The 24,499-nt window shown below is 33.2% G+C and overlaps 3 protein-coding genes across 3 annotated transcripts; 1 reads left to right on the top strand and 2 right to left on the bottom strand.

Annotated features, from left to right (window-relative positions):
- Positions 1-1,930: 1,930 nt before the first annotated feature.
- Positions 1,931-5,467, bottom strand: LOC144576123 (short-chain dehydrogenase TIC 32, chloroplastic-like). The gene is made up of 8 exons (XM_078326388.1): positions 5,251-5,467; positions 4,465-4,696; positions 4,282-4,361; positions 3,612-3,768; positions 2,953-3,031; positions 2,647-2,731; positions 2,293-2,339; positions 1,931-2,183 (listed from the first exon to the last, which is right to left on the bottom strand). The coding sequence occupies exons 1-8, from the start codon at positions 5,354-5,356 to the stop codon at positions 2,025-2,027; spliced, it is 945 nt and encodes a 314-aa protein (XP_078182514.1). The 5' UTR covers positions 5,357-5,467; the 3' UTR covers positions 1,931-2,024.
- Positions 5,468-7,724: 2,257 nt separating this feature from the next.
- On the bottom strand, positions 7,725-9,938 carry LOC144576124 (aquaporin PIP1-2-like). Its single transcript, XM_078326389.1, has 4 exons — positions 9,470-9,938; positions 8,548-8,843; positions 8,309-8,449; positions 7,725-8,041 (listed from the first exon to the last, which is right to left on the bottom strand). The coding sequence occupies exons 1-4, from the start codon at positions 9,804-9,806 to the stop codon at positions 7,952-7,954; spliced, it is 864 nt and encodes a 287-aa protein (XP_078182515.1). The 5' UTR covers positions 9,807-9,938; the 3' UTR covers positions 7,725-7,951.
- Positions 9,939-13,647: 3,709 nt separating this feature from the next.
- LOC144576121 (aquaporin PIP1-2-like) lies at positions 13,648-16,286 on the top strand. Its single transcript, XM_078326387.1, has 4 exons — positions 13,648-14,073; positions 14,701-14,996; positions 15,096-15,236; positions 15,988-16,286. The coding sequence occupies exons 1-4, from the start codon at positions 13,737-13,739 to the stop codon at positions 16,087-16,089; spliced, it is 876 nt and encodes a 291-aa protein (XP_078182513.1). The 5' UTR covers positions 13,648-13,736; the 3' UTR covers positions 16,090-16,286.
- The last annotated feature ends 8,213 nt before the right edge of the window (positions 16,287-24,499 follow it).

Here is a 24,499-nt window from a genome sequence, read left to right as displayed (position 1 = left end):
ATAACTCAAATTTTGAGTTGATCAATCACTAAAATAACCCCGCTTTCACGTAGTGCAACCTAGATTGACCCTTCTTCACAACAAATCACCAAAAAAAAAAAAAAAAAATACGAAGCTGTCCTCTGAATTAACTACTCTTCTTCCTCTTCGCTTCACACAATTTACTGTGAGACAAACCAACAAATCACCTTTTGCCCGAGTCTAAGAGGGAAGACTAGGATCCAAAAATTAATTCAGTTAGAAGTTAGTTTCTATACATTACCTGTATCAGGATGTAATGTGATGGTCGCTGGATCAATGAAACAATTACAAGAGTCATTTTTAATTCTCATTCTCTGTATTTAAACTAAAAGATAGTATCATAGCCCCTTTCCTTCCAATTGGGATTATCATAATATTTTTTTCCCAATTACGATCCCAATCCGATCATGCCTGATCTGATTGTTCAGATCACAATACCAGTGTTGACAAAACTGGTCTGTTTCATCATCTTGGTGGCACTACCTCCACTCCATCAGCCTTTGCTGATGTCAGCAGCGTCGCGACGACCAAACCTTCTTATCTGATGTGGCAAAAGCAAGATCAATTCTTGCTTGCTTGATGAGGTCATCGATCACAGGATCTATTCTTACACAATATGCTGCCTGTCGCACTGGTCGTGAGCTAAGGAGGTCTCTTCATCGAGTATACTCTGTCATATCCAAGGCCAGTCATGGAATTGCGGCGAGAGAGAGAAAGCAAGAGAAATTCCAAGGCCAAGGTCTCTGTATCGAGTCTATCTAAGTTACAAAATTAGTTTCTATCCTTTGTTTAAATTTTAAATCATATTCAGACGACCCAAGTTTCATTAAATTTAATGTTACTCATTAGTGAATCTACAAATACAACAAGTAATATGGGATGAGAAGGGGCTCGTAGACCTTGCTTAGTAGTTGTGCACTATTCCATAATGCGCAGAAACGAAGATCATAGTTGATGTATAGAACTGATCCAACCTGCCATTCAATAATAATTTTAGAAAAAATGTGAAGAAACAAATATTCAAGGAGAGGAGAAGTGACACGAAAGTGAAGCGGCCCAGGAAGATGAAAGCATTTCCTTTTTAGAAATTTAATGGACACCTCCATTTTAATGGAAGGGTATAATAGTCAATACAAATTTTCAAATAATAAAATAAATGATAAAAGAAACGATTGGAGATAAAAGAAAGAAAGTTAAGTTTATATGGGAATTTTGGATATTATGATGTATTTATGGGAATATTAGCTATTTTGAAAATTTGAATGGGCACACTAAAATTTTTTTGTCTATCCCTCGATGAAATTTGAATGGGCACTCCACTCAAAGGAGATTGGTCACTTTAGTTAACTATTGATAATATTCTTATTGTTTATTTATACAGTACCAGATTTATTTCATGTTGTTCTACTAGACCAAAATAATGAGAACAATGGGAAATCTATTTATATGTTATGGCTATTTTATTTGTTATTGGTACTAGAAAACGTTAAAATTTAATCGCTTGCGCTAATCAGTGTGTTTGGTCCCCTTGTAACTCAAAACGGAGAATAAAATCGTAAAATGTAATTCATCATTCATATCATTTTTCACGCACATATAAAAATCATAACGTTTTAACTTTGTTTTGATTGATATCAATAACTTCTAAAAAACCACTGATATGGACAAAAACAAAATGTTGATTTTGAAGTTTTTAATTTTACCATCAAACATTGAAATCGTACTTTTTATATATGTGCTGGGAAAATAAAATATATCACCTCTAACAATTTTATTTGGTTATTTCAGATTTAAAATTTTTGTTGTAAGAATATAAAAAAATAGAGGATATATGGAGGCAAAAAAAATGGAGATTTTATATCCTCCACAAAAAAAACAGAAAAAGAAAAAAAAAAATCACACAACAATATAACAGTTTAAGAGTTATTGTGATTGAAGCATGCTACAATACAAGTGCCCTTTTATAAAGATCAAGGTATTGTGGCTCTTATTATTTACAGAAATCAGTTGATCAAATTCATGCTGAAATCCCACAGCTTCTTGCCCAAATCCGCATCCTTAGCTCTAGAAGACGGCTCATCTAAGTTGCTATCACAAAAATATCTACCCGTCACTCCTCTGACTTTGGGATGCAATGCTACATAACAGGTGGTTGCAGCCCCCTATAGCACAAAAATTATGATATGAAATTTAAAAACTTCTCACATATAATTTTGTATATAGAAATTAAGATAGAACGAAAGAACAAAGAAGCAACATCATCTATCTCACCTGCTTGGCATTTTTCAGCACCAGTTTTCCAAGTGTACGGTGAATCACTGCACAAAAGTAAGAAGAGTTGATCTATTATTTTCGCAAATAGTTCACATTGAGCTGAAATATTTCAAATTATAATATAAAATGTAAAATAAAGCCCTGTAAGGCTCATGTCATCAATCCTCTGTGCCGTTTTTTTTTCTTCTTACAAACAATAAAAAACAGATTAGACTAAAGAGGTTGTTAATCAGCTTAGTTTCTTGGGTGATGCAATAAGCAGCAAGATCATTTCAAACTACTTGAAAAAATCCCTTTTTGTATTTCATTGTTTAATTAAAATTCACAACTAATAGAGGTCAGGTAACACACCATCTAAAATACTGTGGTAGCGAAGAAGATTAGTGATGATTGACCCTGGATGAAGAGAATTTGCTGTTATTTCCACCCCTTCTTCCTGCACATTAAAAAATAAAATTCAATGATTGAAGCATTTAAAGATTAGTGATAATTGACCCTCTTAGGTGCAAGTAACCAACTTAAGCTAGGACCTGACTGCTAGCATTTGCAGATAGTTTTCCAAATTAACTTCTCAGCTTAATAGACTGAGACACCCCAATCTGCATCTCTAGGTTAAGTTTCAGTTAATCTATAGAAAAACCAATTCATGATAGTTACCTTAAATCGTCTTGAAAGCTCATTTGCATGCAATATGTTAGCTAGCTTTGACTGCCCATATGCAGCAATTGTGTTATACCTATAAAATAAATAGGAAAAATAAGATAAAGGCAGAAAAATATTGGCTTTCGCCTATTATAAAAGAAGGACTACCATGCCAACCAGAACAGGTAGGTGACCAGATTCATCTAGGCAGATGATCGACAGAGGTCTTTTTTACTAATTAAGACTCAGTTAATCATATACTAACTAAATGAACACCAAACAACAAGTTCGGTATATGAAAAGTACCAACACTAGACTACATTACATACCACATCTGATTGTTAAATTACAAGATCTGACTTCTAAATGCCAGCACTAACATGCTGTTTTGATGGTAATATAATAAATGATGAAGCTTGAGGGGGCTCTATTGAAACTGCAGTCCAATTTTGATACTCACAGGTAACCTCTATCAATTTAGAGCAGGTTTCTAGGTGTTTTTAGAAGTTTGAAAGTTTTTTTTTTTTTTTTTTTTGCATAATATGAAGGTAGATTCACAAGTGTGTTGTGGTTGTTAAACTGTATTTCTGAAACAAAGTGCACACAGGCAGTATAGCTGTATTTTTTTATAGAACAAAAACTGAACAAAAATAAAAAAGAGTTATGTTGTGTACACTGATTGATCATTTATCTTGTCAAAAAGAATGCCGCCTTCGCGGTAAGCAAATTTGTGACCCATTGATGACACAATAACTATTCTTCCTTCTGTGTTTGATTCGCGGGCTGTATTCTTCATGTTTTCTAGGAGAAGGTCTGTCAAAAGAAAATGACCTACAACATGGACATTGTATGTTTAAGAGTATGGAAAACACTTCTTCTCCATTTTCATGCCAAAGAATAGCCCCATATTTATTAAGAAATTGCAGATACTTTCTTTTCATTGTTTGCAAAAAAAAGGGTCCTAGATAATTGAGAATTTAAATTATAAATCTCTTTCATTTGTTGCATCTTTAAAACCCTCCATATTCAATTTAAAATGGACAGACATTCACAGAAACTAGTTTGCCGTTTAGAGTCCACTTTATCAATGTTTTGTTTACAATAAATTATAGAATGTTGTTTTCATTTACACTGCTTAGTGTTACCTATGCATGGTACAAATGGTGTTAAAGACCAACCAAAGAGACAAACTTAATTTTTTGATACAATGGGACTCAGTTTAAATAATGAAAATTAAATATTGTCTTTTATGGTTATGATAAGTTAGGTACTTCTTTGCATAATTGTTTTAAAAAAGCTGTAATTATTCAAAACAAGTTTGAACTTGTGGGAAATAAAACCTACCAACATGATTTGTCGCAAACTGAAGCTCAATTCCATCTTTTGAAAGCGAAAATGGGGTTGCCATTACTCCAGCATTGTTACTGTCAAAGTACAATAGAAATAAATATTATATACTGCATAGATAGATGAAATTAGAAAGATTGGTAGGTAACAATACAAATCTATATAAGAGAATTATCTAACATGAGTATATTGAGTGGAAGATTCATCGTTTTAAAATCTGAAGCAAACTTCCTGACAGAAGCCATGGAAGTCAGATCAAGCTCCAGCACATCAATCTGCGCATTAGGTATCTCCTTCAATATTTCATTTTTTACAGTAGCACCAGCAGATACATTTCTAACCGCCATCACTACGTGGGCCCCACGCAGTGCAAGAACTCGTGTTGTTTCAGTCCCAATTCCACTAGATGCCCCTACAATAAGGATTAAATACATCTCTGAGTTCAGCATAATGAATAGTAACGAAAAGATAGCAAGCTGAATTTCAGTAGAACAAACTCTTGTTGAGATTGATATTTAAGGTCATTTGGATTATTGTTCATCGATTTCAGGTCATATCAGATTTAGACATTTAGATCAGTAAATAAGGTTACTCTCAACTCACACGCAAATTCGGCTGGTTTATCAGCTAAATCCGGTGAGGTCAGCTCTAAGAAAATAATTGTTTCATAAATCATCAAATAAATAAATTTTATTTTTATTTTCGATAAGATAAACTTCTCTTATAATGATTCAGTAGGCTGGATAGATACAAACTAGTCTTTGTAATTATTATATTTCAGCAATGAAATGGGCATTTTTTGCCTTTTTAAAAAAAGAAAGAAAAGATAAACTTCTCTTGCTTTACAACAATCAACAAACTTGAAATCAAGATATCAAACGAACAGTGAAACCAGTGATGGGAGAATAAAAAAAAGGTGAATAAGAGAATTGTCAACATAACAATAGATGAAATCTGAAACGATACCAGTGACAATGGCGGTGAGGCCAGAGGCGTCAATCCCATCGGTAACTTCCTCGGCCGTGGAGTACCACGAGAAACCAGATTCGCCTTTTCTAACAAATGGCCACATACTTTCCTCTCTCTCGACCACTTATCTTGTCTCGGTTGTGAGCGACAAGGTTTTGGGCTGCTTTGGCAAAGGCGAGGAAGGTGTGAAAGAAAGATGGGAGTCAATTATTAGAGACTCTTAGTGTGGGATTCAATTAACTAAATGAAACGGACGCAACTTGGCAGTGTTTTTAGTTTTTTATAATTATTTATTTAATTTTTGTCTTCACGTTTCAGGTGCGCAGACCGGAATTCGCATGCTCTGAGTTATCTCATTTGCGTGACTTTTTGGAAAATCTCAACCGTTCAAACACGTTCTGCACGAATCTCAAAGCTCAAATAATACTGGCCCCTGCGTTATTCTCGAATAGGCACCGGACACGTCGGTCACGCACAATATGAGATATCTCATAGGATACGCACTCCGCAGACCGGCCCTCACAAATTTCAAAGGAGATTGGCCACTTTAGTTAACTATTGCTAAGATTAGATTAGGACAATCCGATCAGCATGCGAGTCAATTCGATTTGACATGGAATGCACAGAGCTCTTTTAATATTCATGCTAAAATAGATCGGACGGTCCAGGTATAATCTCAAAATTTGAGTTAACTCAGGTGATGATTCACTTGAGTAGGTTTTTAACGGATTCAAATCTGAGCACCCTCCTATTTTTCAATCCGAACCGTTGAAAATCGATCAAACGGCTCCCATTACATCTGATTCATTTTAATAGATTATATTGATATAAAAGAAAAAAATAATTGAAGCTGTTTGATCGATTCTGAACGGTTCGGATTAAAGAATAGAAGGTGCTCCTTTTCTTGATTTGAATCCGTTTTTAACGGGATAGGAACTTAGATTTTTTTTTTTAATTTATTGTAAAAGAAAATGATGCACAAGTTACTATTATTTATCTTTGGTGTTTACTTTATTAAAATTAATATGAGTAGAGGTACACTATATCATTAGTTTTGTGCTTCAATTGTGATTCACATTTTTATTTTCAATATTCGAACAGTTGATCCGAACTGTTCACTATGATCTTTGTATTAATGTGTTTGGAGATCAAATTTTATATTTTTTAGATAGGTACAAAATCACTGTTTTCAGAAGATTATGGACCATCCAAAACAGTGAATTTGTACCTATCTAAAAAAAAAAAATTTAATATATTTTAATACAAATATCATGGTGAACGGTTCGAATCGACTGTTTGAATATCGAAAACGAAGATAAAGATGTGCAGCACGATTGGAGCAAAAAATCAATGGTGAATTTTATATTTGGTGAATTTTATATTTAGTGTTAGTTTTATATATTTTATATTGAATAAAATTTAATCAGTGCTGAACTAGAAAAAAACTGAAAAATTTAACAATAAAGAGCCTTAAACTGATTAACCAACTTCACATTGGGACCATTGGGTGATATTAGCAGAGCTTTTGACTAGTCCTGGAATCAAATGACTCACTCCTTATTCCTTAGATCGGTCCACGTGTGGCTCAACTGAGATGGTGGGGCCCACTAAGGAGTGACAAGTCAATTTTGATGTTGAAAGATGTATATGGTTGGGCCAACTAAGAAGTGACAAGTCAATTTTGATGTTGTCTGATGCTCCAAATTGATTGGTCACTCCTTTGTGGGCTTTAGTGGGCTGCACCGTGTCCATATATCCACCACTTATCTCAGTCTTCCTTATCTCAGCAAAACAGACTCGGTCTCTAGAAATCTTTTCTCTATCAAATTTCTATTCTAAATTTCAGAAAAAAAGTTTCAAATTCAGCAATCTATTTTTTCTTTAGAAGAAGCCTCACGTTATCTTGGTAAGAAATTTCTCCTCAGTCCTTGTATTTTAAGTTTGTTTCAATATATTTTCAAATATATATATCCATACCGCCGCTCGGATTCGAACCTCTATATGTTTGATATATAGTGGTTTTTATGAGACCTTTAGTACATGGCCCGATCAAGAAGGGTAATCATTATACTTCAGTTGCCACTCTTTTGTCATGGAAAATGCATTTCTACTTAAAAGTGCAATTATGCACATCTAAATTTGTTTACAACAAGTAATGGGCCTTCTTGTACACCGAAAAAGGAACAATTCAGTAACGGGCTCATTGCAGAATATGGAGCAACCCAATAAGAAAATTTCAAGCCCAATGTTGAGTTATTTATTCCTAAATGAAATATGTTTTTAACCCTAATTGGGCTTCATTCGTTGATCTGTGTTTAGGCCTTTTTGTTTATTTCAGGCTAAAGAATGATGATCTAACCCAGCTATACAAGTATTCAATCCATTCGATATTAGGTTAGGAAAATTATTCAAATCGGAGGCCATGGTAAAAGGGAAACGAGATAAAATAATAAAATATATATAACTTCAGTCTTCAGCACCCATAAATTTTCTTATTTATATGTAATTAATTTACATCTTACACACACACATATAGTACCACACTTCACTTAATTGAGATGGTTGAGGACTTGAGGCTTATTGAAAACAAGGCCCCGGAACCACAAAAGAAAAAGAAAAAGAAAAAGAAAAAAGAACGAGACAAACAAGCCACACCAAAGATAACATAATTAAGCGGTGCCTGATTCTCCATGCTTAATTAGCTCTTGAAGGGGATGGCTCTGATCACTATCTGGTGGTACATTGCAGCAAGTGCAGCTCCAATGAAAGGTCCCACCCAGAAAATCCACTGTATTAGCAACAAAAAGAAGAAGAGAGCATTAGGTAAAGTTAGGTAATAGATGATTTGGATGTATCCAAGTTCGAATTAATATTTGTGCCAACTCATTTTTTTAACTTATTTAACCATTTTGTCCTATTCTCTGTTACCAAATGTAGGTTAAGCTCTTATTGTGTTTAAAAATGGGGCTTACTTTTGAGAGCTAATTAATGAAAATTATAAGCTATTAAATGGAAAATATAGCTTGTGGTTGTGTAAAGGTATATATATACATACATGATCATTCCAAGCATGGCTCTTGTTGTAGATTATCGCGGCACCGAGGCTTCTGGCTGGATTGATACCAGTACCGGTAATGGGGATGGTAGCCAAGTGAACGAGGAACACGGCAAACCCAATTGGAAGAGGTGCAAGGATCTGCACAATTTCATAAACCAAATTATGAGTTAAAATTACAATGAACAACTCAAAATAAACAACATTCATAGTGTGTATGGTTAAAATTTAACACGTACTGGTACGTGGGAGTCGCGAGCGTTGCGCTTAGCATCAGTAGCAGAGAAAACGGTGTATACAAGGATGAAGGTACCGACGATCTCAGCACCCAATCCATCTCCCTTAGTGTACCCAGCAGCCACGACATTGGCACCACCTCCATTGCCGTCGTAAATACCCTTTTGGAACCCCTTCACGACTCCGGCACCGCAGATTGCACCAAGGCATTGCATGATCATGTAGTATACAGCCCTTGTCAGGGAAAGCTTGCGAGCTAGGAACAGACCGAAAGTTACCGCTGGGTTTATGTGACCACCTAATTAAAAAAAAAGAATAAAAATTAATAATTAGGAGAGCTGTGTGCATAAATCACAATCTTTTACTAGTTAATAATTTTTTTATACTAGTTTTTTAATAACTAAGATAATATTTTTTGTGTGGAAAGTTGCAGGTTCGAAATATTTAAGTGATGAATTCTTTACAGGTTCTAAATTTAATATTGGACCAAATTCATTTAATATGCCTGAACTAACATAAAGTATTATCTTATCCAACCGAGTTTGGTTTATTTTGGTTCTAAACTGGTAAAAACATTATATGGTGATTTTGTTTTTATTAAAGCATATTTATCAACTGTTATTTAATTAAAGCATATTCTGCAACGTACGTAATTATAAAACTAAGAGCATATTATGTCTGTTTCCATTTTTTTTATCAGTACTGAAAAATTATATATTACATCAGGAGGCTGTAAAATCCTTTCATAATTTCATCAACCTTTTCTTATGGACCAATTAATTAATTGTAGAAAATTACAAGTCCTCTGCTTAATTTATTGAGATTGATCATTACCTCAAAGGTTTACAAACCTCTGGTGATAGCTGCAAGCAATCAAATTAAACAAAATAAAAGTAAGAAAGAATAAGCTCAAGTTAAACAAACCTGAGATGCCGGCGGTGCAATAAACAAGTGCGAAGATCATACCGCCAAAGGCCCATGCAATCCCTTGTATCCCCACGGTCGAGCACTTTGTCGGAGACTTAACCACACCCATAACAGTCAAAACTGTAATGTACAAGAACAAGAATGTTGCCACGAACTCGGCGATGCCGGCCCGGTAGAACGACCATGAACCCAGCTCTGACGGGTCGAAAAGGGGGGCCGGTGGCGAATCATGGTAGTCTTTGCTATCTTCTGGGACTTGAGCAGCAGTACCAATTGGTTGCCTCTCTGAGAACTTGTTGGCGCCTAGTCTCACATCCTCTTCTTTTCCCTCCATGCTTTTATTTTTGAATTAATTTGTTTCCTCTCTTTGGTGGATTTGCTGCCTCTGTATTCTCTTTAGAGAATGTTGTGTGAGAAGCTTGAGATGGAATGATGTCTGATTTGTGGCGTTTTTTATAGGAGCTCTAAGAGTCAGTAGCTGCTGTTACTCTGTTAATTAATGTGATGTAAGAGAGGAAGATTTGTATTTTTTATTATCTTTTGATTAAGCTTATCTTACTAATATCATCAACCGTACAATATACAAAACATAACATCCATTAATTGTTTGGCTACTTGTCATTTGTCTTAGGTGATACTTGGCTGGCAAAAAATAATAACAAGATATAGTTTTAAACACTAGTTAATTAGAACTAACTAATGCACTCAATAATAAGAAAGTCACAATCACTGGCAGTAGTTAATATATCTTAAAGTGCGGAATGAAGATGGTCTATTATTAGCTGGTCGGTGTTTCCTTGTGTTAAATTAATCCACTATGGATTGAGATGGTCTAGAAAGGGACTATACAGAACGAAAAAAAAAATTATTGGTTTCATATAGGGTTGGCAACGAGCCGGTTCGGTCTGAGCTAGACCAAGCACATGGCTCGCTCTTTTTAGCAACGAACGAGTCAACATTCGAATCCGAGCTGAAAAGGTAGTTCATGGCTCGCTTGTTTTGGCAACGAGCGAGCCGAGTCAGCTCGTGGACCAAAAGTTCAAATATATTAGATAATGTATTATAAAGTCAATTACCATAAATTAAGTTTGTAACTAAATTCATACATATTAAAATACTAAATCTCTAAATTCATACAAACATAGTTTCACAAAATAAATTGATACATACTAAATTCACACAAATTCATATCAAATTCACAAATTCATACTTGGACCCAGCTCCCTCGCCAGCTCGCGAGCGAGCTAAGTCTCAATTCAAACTTGTTAAGTTTTGATCAAGCTAGTGGGGAGCTGGCTCGTTAACAACTCGGTTCACTAACAAACAAGTTCTTAACGAGCAAGTCAGATGCGAATCACGATCTATCCACGATTTTTTTTGCCACCCCTAATTTTATAAAAAAAATATAAAATTATTAGTTTTTGGTAGGGACATGACAAACTGGGCGGTCGAGCGTTATCTATAGTGAGATCAGCCACTACTTAAAAATACTTAATTTCGAATTTAAAATTGCTTGACTGTAAAGTTGCGTTCTTGCACAACCACAAACAGTTTTAAAGTGTTAAAATTATTTAAAATCACCTAATCCACCCAACTGCTTCCTCTGTGAACCTAAGATTAATTTAAAGTTACTTTATATATAGAGTGCATTTTTTTTTTTCAATAAAAAGAGTGTGTTTTATCATCTAATTGTTATAGTTTACTGTGGGACTTGAATACACTAATTGGGTTTTATGCATTGTGCTAATTGCTTGTCAATCATTGTACAATTAATTTTAGTTAATTATGCATAGCTTGGACTTAAATATAATTCACTGTTTTATTGAATGTACTCCTAATAGCGTACATTCAATAAAAGAGTATGTTTTATCATCTAATTGTAATAGTTAACTGTGGACTTAAATATAATTCTCTGTTTTATATTTAAGCATGTATAGCTTGGATCAACTGTCCTAATAACAAAAAAAATAACAAGGTAATCAGCAGCCCGTAAAAGCCTACTAAATTTTATTTTTAAAATTAAATATTATTGGCAAGACATTGAAACGGTGCGGTTTTATCCAACGGACTTTGGACAAAATCTTATTTGAAGTCGGAACCAAACCATCTAATCAACGTTAAAGTTTGCACGAATGAATTACATTTATGGAGCAACTTAAATATTTTAAGTTTTAAATTATTTGTACGAATCTGAAAGCTGATCAAACGGATTGAGTCCAGCTTTGAATTATAATTGAAAAATCACTGTAGGTGAACAGTAACTCACATCCAAGATTATAACTATAAGATAGATTTGTTCAAAACCCTTCAACAAAACCCAATTTCAATTGAAACCATTGATTATGCTCGGAATATTAGTGGTCTTGGACACTGAAACAAAGAAAAACAAATAACTAATCCTCTCACTTTGGCAGGGGTGGACCCAGAGTACTGTTCCCCTAGATTTCAAGTGGTGATTTATTGATACTGATCGATTTTGTCTCTCTCTAGAATTTTTTTTGTTCCCCTCTAGATATTTGATTTGTAATTCGGGTTAAATTTAGTGTTAAAATTAAAATAATTTTTTTGAATTATGATTGATAATTAGAATTATCAGTTAAAGCATCAAAAATTATAAATCAGAGCATTGAAAAATATAAGTTAAAGCATTGTTTTTTTTTTTATTGAGTACCCAATTAGTTAATGGGTTTAAATCCCATAAGCTATTTAAACCCGATTCAATATTCCCCTGACGAAAATCCTGAGTCCGCCCCTGCACTTTGGCAAGATCATACAGTTACTATAAGTAGGAACTTACTGTAAATTTGTGATTAACATAAGGTCAATATTTTTCTTTTTGTAACCAACAGTATCAAATTTAAATTAAGGGACAAATGGAATCAGCCAAACAGGGCTACAGGGCCGGTGGCCGCAGCTATGCTTATAGCCACAATTCACAACCGCCTACTTATAAAAAAATAAACACAGCCCAATTATTAGTGATGTAAAACTTTTACAAATAAGAATATTTTGCTTATTTCAGAGCTCTTCCTCCAAAAACGATCAACCGCCTAAACCATTATTATGCTAACACGTGGCATCTTCCCACGTCAGCAGCACTGGGGAGACCTCCCTCTCTTTCTCTCTGTTTAAATTTTTTAATGCTCGGATGTTGATTTGCATTCCCAATTCGGAAGCTGGAAAGAAGCCCATTTTATCTTTTCCATTTCAGAATATGAAGAAATGAATTTGCACTTTGTTTAGAATAAGAGGTGAGGTTGACGAAGAAGAATAGTTAGGAACACGTCCCTTGTTTTTCTATAGAAAGGAATAACAGCAAAAGTCGCACCTAATTAATGTTGATCAGATTTGTAAAAGAAAAATTGTAGCGTTAAAATGGTAATGGGTAGGATAGGGTGAAAATATTTTTTATATCCATACTGATATAAAATTAGTCTTATTCATATTTTATTCTTATATATTAAATATGAGCTTAGAGCCTTAGACATATCTTATTCTTATCTATTGTAATAATAGAAAACAAAATGAATAACGATAATTATTGAATAAATTAATATCATATATAATTTAATCAACAATATAATGAATTGATATCCATGCTGAGCTTATACAATATCTTACCCTTAGGCCTTATCCATAAATGTTTTAATCTTATTTTTTTAATCATATTTTAAAATATTAAATCCAAATAATAATTCCAAATTTTTAATCTTATTATTTTCATAAAAAAATTGCGTCCACGTTAAATTATGATTTGTAAAGCTATGATAATTAATTTTCATGTGTTAATTTTCGTCCACGTTAATTTTGAGTTAACTATGATAATTAATTTTCATGTGCTAATTTTCATCGACGTCGTTAAATTTTGAGTTAACTATGATAATTAAAATAAAAAAAAAACATAAATATCTTCCGAAAATAAAAAATATTAATGGCATGAATTTAATATTTTATTGAAATTTAGTTAACAAGCAATTAATTAGTGTTTGACAAATCAAGAAGCCTTAATTCAACAGAACAAATTAATATTTTTGGGGGGCATTTCTGCAAGAAATATAAAACAAACGACAAAAGCTTCTTCCTTTGTTACATTAAATTTAATTTATTTAGAGTAACATCAGCTCCTGACTCTTAGAGCTCCTATAAAAACGCCACAAATCAGACATCCTTCCATCTCAAGCTTCTCACACAACATTCTCTAAAGAGAATACAGAGGCAGCAAATCCACCAAAGAGAGGAAACAAATTAATTCAAAAATAAAAGCATGGAGGGAAAAGAAGAGGATGTGAGACTAGGCGCCAACAAGTTCTCAGAGAGGCAACCAATTGGTACTGCTGCTCAAGTCCCAGAAGATAGCAAAGACTACCATGATTCACCACCGGCCCCCCTTTTCGACCCGTCAGAGCTGGGTTCATGGTCGTTCTACCGGGCCGGCATCGCCGAGTTCGTGGCGACATTCTTGTTCTTGTACATTACAGTTTTGACTGTTATGGGTGTGGTTAAGTCTCCGACAAAGTGCTCGACCGTGGGGATACAAGGGATTGCATGGGCCTTTGGCGGTATGATCTTCGCACTTGTTTATTGCACCGCCGGCATCTCAGGTTTGTTTAACTTGAGCTTATTCTTTCTTACTTTTATTTTGTTTAATTTGATTGCTTGCAGCTATCACCAGAGGTTTGTAAACCTTTGAGGTAATGATCAATCTCAATAAATTAAGCAGAGGACTTGTAATTTTCTACAATTAATTAATTGGTCCATAAGAAAAGGTTGATGAAATTATGAAAGGATTTTACAGCCTCCTGATGTAATATATAATTTTTCAGTACTGATAAAAAAAATGGAAACAGACATAATATGCTCTTACTTTTATAATTACGTACGTTGCAGAATATGCTTTAATTAAATAACAGTTGATATATATGCTTTAATAAAAACAAAATCACCATATAATGTTTTTACCAGTTTAGAACCAAAATAAACCAAACTCGGTTGGATAAGATAATACTTTATGTTAGTTCAGGCATATTAAATGAATTTGGTCCAATATTAAATTTAGAACCTGTAAAGAATTCATCACTTAAATATTTCGAACCTGCAACTTTCCACACAAAAAATATTATCTTAGTTATTAAAAAACTAGTATAAAAAAATTATTAACTAGTAAAAGATTGTGATTTATGCACACAGCTCTCCTAATTATTAATTTTTATTCTTTTTTTTTTAATTAGGTGGTCACATAAACCCAGCGGTAACTTTCGGTCTGTTCCTAGCTCGCAAGCTTTCCCTGACAAGGGCTGTATACTACATGATCATGCAATGCCTTGGTGCAATCTGCGGTGCCGGAGTCGTGAAGGGGTTCCAAAAGGGTATTTACGACGGCAATGGAGGCGGTGCCAATGTCGTGGCTGCTGGGTACACTAAGGGAGATGGATTGGGTGCTGAGATCGTCGGTACCTTCATCCTTGTATACACCGTTTTCTCTGCTACTGATGCTAAGCGCAACGCTCGCGACTCCCACGTACCAGTACGTGTTAAAATTTTAACTACTCACGCTACGAGTGTTGTTTATTTTGAGTTGTTTCGTGTAATTTTGACTCGTAATTTGGTTTATGAAATTGTGCAGATCCTTGCACCTCTTCCAATTGGGTTTGCCGTGTTCCTCGTTCACTTGGCTACCATCCCCATCACCGGCACTGGTATCAATCCAGCCAGAAGCCTCGGTGCCGCGATAATCTACAACAAGAGCCATGCTTGGAATGATCATGTATGTATATATACCTTTACACTACCACAAATTATCTTTTCTATTTTATTGCATTGCTTATAGTTTTCAACTTTTCATTAATTAGTTAGTGCTCAAAAGTAAGCCCCACTTTTAAACGCAATTATAGCAAAGCAAGAGGTTAACCTACATTGGTAACAGAGAACGGGACAAAAAGGTTAAATAAGTTTAAAAAAAATGAGTTGGCACAAATATTAATTCGAAATTGGATACATCCTAATTCCTCGCGAAATTTTTATTAATAGAATAATAATTACATAAATATCGATAATGGATAAAAAAATTGTGTTTTTTCGACATCTAGGAAAAATGTGATAGTTTATAACGTTCTCTGAACGTTATAAACTATCACGGCCAGCTTAGCGAAAATCTAATTACTCTCTTAATAAACTGTGGAAAAAAAATCCTGACCTTCACAGACTATCACGGCCAGAGGACGAGTTTTGTGCCCTCTGGTTGTGATAGACTATGAAGTCCTCTGATTGTGATAGTCTGTGAAGGCCAGGATTTTTTTTTCCGCGATTTAGTTAGTTTGTAATTAGATTTCGCTAAGCAGACTGTAATAGTTTATAAACAATCACATTCTTCTTAAATGTAAACAAAAATACAATTTTTTTCTCCATTATCGATATTTATTTAATTATTTTCTTATTAATAAAAATTTCGGTAATTCCTAATCAGCTATTACCTAACCTTACCTGATGCTTTCTTCTTCTTTTTGTTGCTAATACAGTGGATTTTCTGGGTGGGACCTTTCATTGGAGCTGCACTTGCTGCAATGTACCACCAGATAGTGATTAGAGCTATTCCCTTCAAGACCAAAGATTACTACTAAAATATTGCAATTCTCTTAATTATGTCATCTTTGGTGTGGCTTGTTTTTTTTGCTTTTTTCTTTTTCCTGCCTTTTTGTGGTTCCGGGGCCTTGTTTTCAATAAGCCTCAACCATCACAATTAAGCGAAGTGTGCTACTATATGCGTGCGTGTAAGATGTAAATTAATTACATATAAATAAGAAAATTTATGGGTGCATGTAGTCTAGTCAGTGTTGTAAATAACGGTATGCGCTCGTCGGATGGATAGGGAATCACCAAACGATTAATCAAAAATAATTTGGAATAATCGGTCATAATCGAAAATAATCAGCTAATTAATTAGTCGAAAAAATTCATGACGGTTTAGTCACCGCCAACAATTAATCGACCAATTAATCGGTCTAAACAGACGTTTTTTTAGAACACTGAGTCTAGTATATATAGTCAAGTATTTATTATATGGCATAGCGACGTGTGCCTTATAAAATGTACAGAAAACTACGAAAGAGCATTTAAGGGCATTAAAATTAAATTTTCGAGTACATCTCCAGCAACTAATTATGATTAATTCTTTTTAGACCTTAATAATACCTTAAGAAAGCTTAATCTTACCGAACATGACGCTTTTTTTTAATCTTACATATAAATTAACATTTTGAAATTTTAAGTCTCTTACGCTTGCCAAACAAGCCCATTATATATAGCTTCATTTCCAATATAAATGAAAAAATGTGTTCTGCATAGAACTCCAAATACAATTCCTGTCCGGTTGTAGGGAATTCACTGCATAGTTTCTAAGTTCCATCATTAATTTGAACTGTTAATTTTAGAGTTTAGACTAATTACTTAAATTGATTCTTAATTTGTTATTAAAATTAGGCATTTTAGTAGAGATTAATTAGCTCTTCGGTTACTTTCAATTTAATTGTTTGATATAAAATAAATAGTTGAAAATTATGTAGCATTAATTATAAATGAGGAAGAGCCGACTCAGGATAAACATTTGAAGTTCAGAACGAAGATTTATCCTTCTCTTAAATCATCTTTTTTTTTTTTGAGAAATTTATATATATGCCCATCATAACTTCTTAAATTAGATGTTGAAGGCCTATGATCAATGTCTTCACTTCTACATATAAATTATAAACAAGTTCAAGTCCAAAATTAATTTTCATGAAGATATGATCAAGAATTGTCTATAAACTATCAAACAAAATATCTTGTAGTGTAAGATGTAGGAAAAATCTAAAAGAGACCAAAGATATCTTAGGTCTAGATATTTTTTTGGCTCTCATGGAGCAAGTATAAATAGGATGCCTTGCTCCTCATTTTGACCATTCAAACAAGAAAGCAATCCAAGCAACTGAACCTTTTCCCTTTGTTTCAGCTATATGGATAGACTGTAAATATAACACCACAACACATGAAGATGCTCGATGCACATATTTAACTTTAAGGCACAGTTCAAATTATGGGGTGATGGCATAAATGGAAAATGCAATGCTGCTCAAAGGCTTCAACTATGAGCAACTAGTCTCAATACTGTACCAAGATAGGTGTTTTCAGTTACCTTATTAGTTCATTACAACACGATTTGTTAAAATAACATTATAGTTAAATTAGATACAACTAGTAGCATGTATCATTAGCAATTTATAAAGTACCTCACTTTAAGCAGTGAATTCAAAAGAAAACCAGACCCAAATTTAAGCTTATAAATTTCAGTATCAATTAGACCTAAATATATATCTAGACTCTCTTATTAAGTCTATCCTAATCCTAAGTTGTGAACTATACTGAATCTATCAAATACCAGATGCTTTCATATAACTTGCAACAAAATGATGAAAGAAATTTTCAAATCACTTCTAGTTAGAAATCCAATCTTCATCACATGGAAATCCATGTCAGAAAATAAATTGCAACTTAATTTAACAAAAATGGATCAAAATTACCGCAAATGTCGTGCTTTGGAAGTGCTTGAACGTAGCCACAGAAGAAAACTCTCCAATTAACAAGCTATGCCTCGATCCAAGCTTCCTTTCCATGGCAGGTGAAGGGCTCTCCACCAACGGATTAACCTCACTTTCCTTCTCAGGTTGAAACACCTCCCCTACGAGGTCAGGGTGAGGTTTGGGGCGGGGTCCGCAGGTGTTGCGATAGGCGAAATGGTGGGAAGGGGAGGTAAGTGAGGCTGAGGCGGCGGAGGCAGTAAGGAGGAGGGTGCGGTGGTGCCACCTTCGTTGCAGTCAGTTGCGGCGAGAGGAGTCTTGAGCTCAGAGAGATTCACGGAAGAAAATTTTGTTTTCGTGATGAAAGAGAGAAGATACGGAAATAGACTGTCGCAACGAGAATCAATGAAAATAAAACATTTTGCCAACTCGAGCGTTTTTGAAAGCTTGCAAATTTGGAAAGATTTAAAGCGAATCTTACCATTTTAGAGGATGCGAATTTGAAATCTTACCATCTTAGACATGCAACGAATCAAGAAGATTTAAAGCGTGTCTCGCAAGGCAAAAGTAAGTAATACAACTCTTTTACTAATTTCAGAGTTCTACTAATATCGTTTTTTGTTTTACTTATTTCTGAGTGTGATCCTGTGACCTATCAAACACACGTTTTTGTCTAAATTTTATTATTTATTTAGTTTATTTGGCAAAAATTATGGGGTAGTTTGATTAATAAGTAATGATTAATTTTTATTGTAGAGTGGAAAGTTCACTTGTTTGATTTATATAAAATTTCACTTGTGAATCTATATGATTTTAATTAAATTCCATATAAAATTTCAGATCGTCCAAATTTTTGTAACTAATGACCGCTAATAAAAAGTTAAAAACACTTGTTAGAATGTGAATGGATTTAATAAACTAAAGATTTTCAGAATAATTATTAAAATTACAGAATTATGATTTATTTCCCTATTCGAATTAGTGACCTACCATAAAATAAAATACTCTTGTAAAGAATAAAACGTAACTAGATATACCATAAAATAAAATCTGAATGAACATTAAACCTGCCAAATATTCATCACATGACATATTCGGAGGATTCATAACATCTATCAAATTTTAGTCAGTTTTTCAATACTCAGTTGTAGTTTATTTATAGTCACATTTTCTCTGTACGAACTTTTTAACAAAATAATTACACAGCTGCGAATGCGTATCCTCTGCATTAACTCAAAAAGAAATATTTTTAGTTAATGAATCTAAAGAAATGTTTTCAGTTAATGAATCTCAACTGTCTAATTTTAAACAGAACCAATTCAGTCACTGCTTATGATATAGGGGATCCTTTAATATTTGTGTGAATCTGATCTATACGAATCTTAAAACAAATTGAATGGTCAAGATTCATTAACTCAAAAGATTCTCTTTTGAGTTGATGCAGAGGATACGAATCCCATAGCTGCAGCGTCTAGAAGGGCAAATCCGGAAAAAGTTGTCAAATATTTAAAAATAAGATTAGTCGTATTATTCATCAATTGAAAAAAACGGGATAAAAAAATATTCCAAAAAGAAAAAAAGATCAACCCCTAAACCACTATTCTTCTAACACGTGGCATTTTCCCACAGCAGCAGCACTGGGGAATACGGGAGACCTCCCTCTGTTTAAAATTTCTAGTGCTCGAATGTTGACTTGTATTCAGAACGAAGAATTACCCTTCTTGTAAGAATAGATTAAAAATAGAGTTAATTTTAAGTATGAGAATGGTAGCTAATTTAATTTTTAGTTGAATTAGTAAAATAATGAACTAATTCATATAAGACAAATAAAGAATAGTGAGTTAGTGCTATTTTTATTCCATCTAAACATCGAATAGCTCAAAAAAATAGTATTATTCTCCGATTAGTGCTATTCTTGCTTCATCCAAATGCACCTGTAATGTTAGGGAATCAGAGACGAGACTAGTCTTGTTTGATGATCTGATCAGCCGTCCAATCTATGCAAAAAATATTGACAACATGGTTATGAATATTAAAATTAAATTGATATGACATATAATTTGTAAATTAAAATAACATTGTCATTATTTTTATATTTTTTATCCGTTGCCATGTGCATTATTCTCATATATGAACTAAAAAAAGGTCAGACATATACAATCACAATATCTAAGAATCTTTACAGAAATAAAAATGCAACGCCAAACCAATTTTAATTGCAATAAAAAAATTGGTTGCGAATATATTGCAACAAAACATTTAGCAATCATTGTCACTGGTAACTAATTTTTCTGTTGCACAATTAATCTATTACAATCAATTTATGTTTATTGTAACTAATTTTCTGATTATCCGAAATAAAGAATGATGTAGTGCCAATTGATATCAGAATCTAGACATCACAGTAGGAACTTGACATATGAAAGCTGCACCCTAGTGCATATAGGGGGCAAACATATCAGATAATAGCCGACTGTATCCGGATTCATATTCGATAATTAGAAACGAATATCTGAATATCCGTACGGATATGGATACGGATATGGTTTTGAATTTTAATTATCCGTATCCGAATAGTAGATATATACCATATAATTTAAATTATTTAATATATATATTATGAAAATATTTATGTATATATCTACGGATATCCGATATCCGATCCGTATTCGTACGTATCTATCAAATATCCAATCCGTATCCGAAAAACAAAAGCGGATACGGATATGGTTTTACCAATATCCGATCCGTTTGCACCTCTATGCATAATTTGTGTGTTTTTCTGTTTCAATATGTTTTGTTTTTAGGATAGATGCGCGCGCGCACACACACACACACACACACACACACATATATATATATATATATATATATATATATATATATAGAGATAGGCTAATGTGCTTCTATAAGCACTTGGCCCGAAGTGCTGCCACCCCATTTTCGATTTTTCAAAATCCAAACAGTCGATCCGAACCGTTCATCTTGTTCTCCATATTAATATCTGCTTGGAGACCAAATTTTACATTTTTTGGAATTTTTTTGCTATTTATTAAGCCACTTTGAAAATCGCTGATCCAACGGTGGCTTGCCAAACAGTAAAATCAGGGGTTCACCGTTGGATCAGCGATTTTCAAAGTGGCTTAATAAATAGCAAAAAAATTCCAAAAAATGTAAAATTTGGTCTCCAAGCAGATATTAATATGGAGAACAAGATGAACGGTTCGGATCGACTGTTTAGATTTTGAAAAATCGAAAACGGGGTGGCAGCACTTCGGGCCAAGTGCTTATGGAAGCACATTAGCCTATCTCTCTATATATATATATATATAGAGTTAGGCTGGGGTGCTATGGATAGCATAGTGGCCTCTATGCTACGGCTCAATATTCGAGTTTTCAAAATCCAAACGGTCGATCCGAACCGTTCATTTTATTCTCCATATTAATATCTGCTTGGAGACCAAATTTTATAATTTTCTGAATTTTTTTACTATTTATTAAGCCACTTTGAAAATCGCTAATCCAACGGTTTTACTGTTTTGTGCAGCCACCGTTGGATCAACAATTTTGTAAAATACTTAATAAATAGTAAAAAAATTCAGAAAAATGTAAAATTTGGTCTCCAAGCAGATATTAATATGGAGAATAAGATGAACGGTTCGGATCGACCGTTTGGATTTTGAAAACTCGAATATTGAGCCATAGCATAGAGGCCACTATGCTATCCATAGCACCCCAGCCTAACTCTATATATATATATAGAGACAGGCTAATATGCTTTCGGCAGCACTTCGGCCGAAGTGCTGCCACCCCATTTTCGATTTTTCAAAATCCAAATGGTCGATCCGAACCGTTCATCTTGTTCTCCATATTAATATCTGCTTGGAGACCAAATTTTACATTTTTTGGAATTTTTTTGCTATTTATTAAGCCACTTTGAAAATCGCTGATCCAACGGTGAACCCCTGATTTTACTGTTTGGCAAGCCACCGTTGGATCAGCGATTTTCAAAGTGGCTTAATAAATAGCAAAAAAATTCCAAAAAATGTAAAATTTGGTCTCCAAGCAGATATTAATATGGAGAACAAGATGAACGGTTCGGATCGACTGTTTGGATTTTGAAAAATCGAAAATGGGGTGGCAGCACTTCGGGCCAAGTGCTGCCGAAAGCATATTAGCCGGTCTCTCTCTCTCTATATATATATATATTATATTTTGTATTTATTAAAAAAAAATCTTTTTCAAAAACTTTTGTAAAATTTTGACACATCTTGTATCATGATAAATAAAATTTGGAAGCAGGATCTTCATCATTTTCTCTAAAAAAGTTATTTATTTTATACCCGATTTGTATGAGCTTCGTTTAATTAAAAAGTTTTGATTATCAACTATCTATTTAATTTTTTTTTAAAAAAAAAACAGTGCCATCTCCATCTCCATCTCCATTAATCCAGATAGTTTTCATCCTTTTCAAAAAATCTTTTTACGTCCAAGTTTTTACGCCATAGCTTGACACACGTTCAAATTTCTACCAAATCTCAAATTTCTAAGTTTTTTAAGAGAAAAGTAGAAAAAAGCAAATAAATAAATAAAAACAAAACTGATGGGAAGAAAATGCAACCTTCTTAATTTTTATTAAACCTTGGTAGAGGCAACCTTCAATTGCTATGTTTGATTATTGTAAAATTATTCCATTGAACAAAGCGATCTGGGAAATAACTCGATCAAGAGCCAACAATCATAGTTCAATGAATGAGCAAAGATCGGGAATCAGTCGTTCTCTCTTCCATATCCAAATCAAGTAATAAGAAGACATTGGGCTCTTTTTCTATTTCAGAATCCGATTTAAATGAAGTTGCAATATTTTTAGATATAGAGGGGGATTGACGAAGAATAATAGTTAGGAATACGTCCCTTGTTTTTTTCTAAAGAAAGGAAACACAACAAAAGTCGCACCTAATTAATGTTGATCGGATTAGCTCAAAAAAAAAAAAAATCTAAGCGTTAAAAATGTCATCCAACAGAGTTTGTTTGTTTTTTTTTTCATTCTTTATTTTGTCATGTCTTCATTGTTCTTTACTTTCTAAGTTTTTTTTTTTTTAATGAAGTTTCTGAATAATAAAAGAAAGCTAGACATAATTTATATCATTCATCTGCACATATTCAAGATAATATTTTTTATTTTATTTTAATAAAACTAGGAATTTAAATTCTAATTAAAAAAACTGCCCCAATAATTGGTTTATTTCATGAATTGTATTAAAGTTCTTTTGGAGTCAAGATCAACATTCCAATTTTGTGGATGGTGAAGATATACGGCTACTTCGGTTAAAAATCTCAAATTCTCATTATTTGAAATTCAAACGGTAAATTCAGATTGCTCAATATGATTACGTATTAAAATTTGGTCGGAAATCAAATTTTACATTTTTTATATTCTTCTTGTTATTTTCAAGATAAGATGAAAATCATTGTTATTGGATAGTCTACTAATTCAATAAAGCACTTATTTTTTTTCCTATATAACAATATTGAAAAATAAATAAAAAATATATAAAATTTGGTTTTTAAGAATATTTGATGTGTATATCACATTTAGCAATTCGTATCGGCCGTTCAAAATTCGAATATTGAAATGAACTGAAATAATGACACTTCTTTAGTCTGTGAAATATCTTAATTCAGATCTTATTATAAACTCCAGGTAACAACTAAAATAAGTTGAAATATTGTTCTTTTACATGTGTTTTTAGAGAAGTGAAAAAAAAGAAAAACACAAGTCATCAAATATATCTCACCGCTTTAGCCCATGACGAGAAGGCCCAACCGCTCGCGGGCTGCCGCTAAAGGTTACTTCAAAAAGATTGATCTCCAATCAATTCACGCTTTATTAAATCCAGTGCACTTTTGCAGAAAGAGAATAATTAACTTGGATATCTCCATTTTGTTATATCCGGAGTGGATGCTAGTTGAAAAATTGTTATTTCTTTAAAAGTTTTTATCCTTTATTTTTTTTTATCCTAATTTTTTTGTAAAATAAAGTTAGCATTTTTTTTTATTTACATAAATTTGGTCCTCGAACTTAAAAAAAATAAATTAGTCTCTTTATTTTTAATTTTTGTAAAAATAAATTAACCTTTTTTTTTTATCAAAGTAAATTAGTATTGTTGTAATCAATTTATACAAGAAAATGAATTAGTTTAAAAAATTACTCTGATTTTACTTTATTTGTCCTTGATTCATATTAAAGTGGCAGATTGATGTTCAGATGTTAAATATCTGATCTAATAAAAAGGAATGATATAGTATCTTTTAGAAAATGAAGGAACTGATTTAATTATTTTGTAAAAGTTGAAGGATTAAGTTGGTAAAAATAAAAGTTTTAAGAACTATTTTTTTCTTTTTGAGAAGCATAAGGATAAAAGTATAATTTTCCGTTTCTTCTAATTTTCTTAGTCTTAAAGAATCTCCTCCCGTC

This window comes from Carex rostrata, chromosome 25, assembly GCF_964058835.1.
Source record: "Carex rostrata chromosome 25, lpCarRost1.2, whole genome shotgun sequence".
In the NCBI taxonomy this organism is placed as follows: domain Eukaryota; kingdom Viridiplantae; phylum Streptophyta; class Magnoliopsida; order Poales; family Cyperaceae; genus Carex; species Carex rostrata.
This window is presented reverse-complemented; position numbering and strand designations above follow the sequence as displayed.

Excerpts from the sequence above, each read along its gene's own strand:
- LOC144576123 (XM_078326388.1), bottom strand. The coding sequence starts at position 5,356 with ATGTGGCCATTTGTTAGAAAAGGCGAATCTGGTTTCTCGTGGTACTCC. Across the intron at positions 3,769-4,281 it reads GTTTGCGACAAATCATGTTG|GTCATTTTCTTTTGACAGAC; the intron begins GTAGGTTTTATT and ends TCCATGTTGTAG. Across the intron at positions 3,032-3,611 it reads AAGATAAATGATCAATCAGT|GTATAACACAATTGCTGCAT; the intron begins GTACACAACATA and ends TTTATTTTATAG.
- LOC144576121 (XM_078326387.1), top strand. The coding sequence starts at position 13,737 with ATGGAGGGAAAAGAAGAGGATGTGAGACTAGGCGCCAACAAGTTCTCA. Across the intron at positions 14,074-14,700 it reads TTGCACCGCCGGCATCTCAG|GTGGTCACATAAACCCAGCG; the intron begins GTTTGTTTAACT and ends TTTTTTAATTAG. Across the intron at positions 15,237-15,987 it reads GCCATGCTTGGAATGATCAT|TGGATTTTCTGGGTGGGACC; the intron begins GTATGTATATAT and ends TTGCTAATACAG.
- LOC144576124 (XM_078326389.1), bottom strand. The coding sequence starts at position 9,806 with ATGGAGGGAAAAGAAGAGGATGTGAGACTAGGCGCCAACAAGTTCTCA. Across the intron at positions 8,844-9,469 it reads TTGCACCGCCGGCATCTCAG|GTGGTCACATAAACCCAGCG; the intron begins GTTTGTTTAACT and ends TTTTTTAATTAG. Across the intron at positions 8,450-8,547 it reads CTCGCGACTCCCACGTACCA|ATCCTTGCACCTCTTCCAAT; the intron begins GTACGTGTTAAA and ends GAAATTGTGCAG.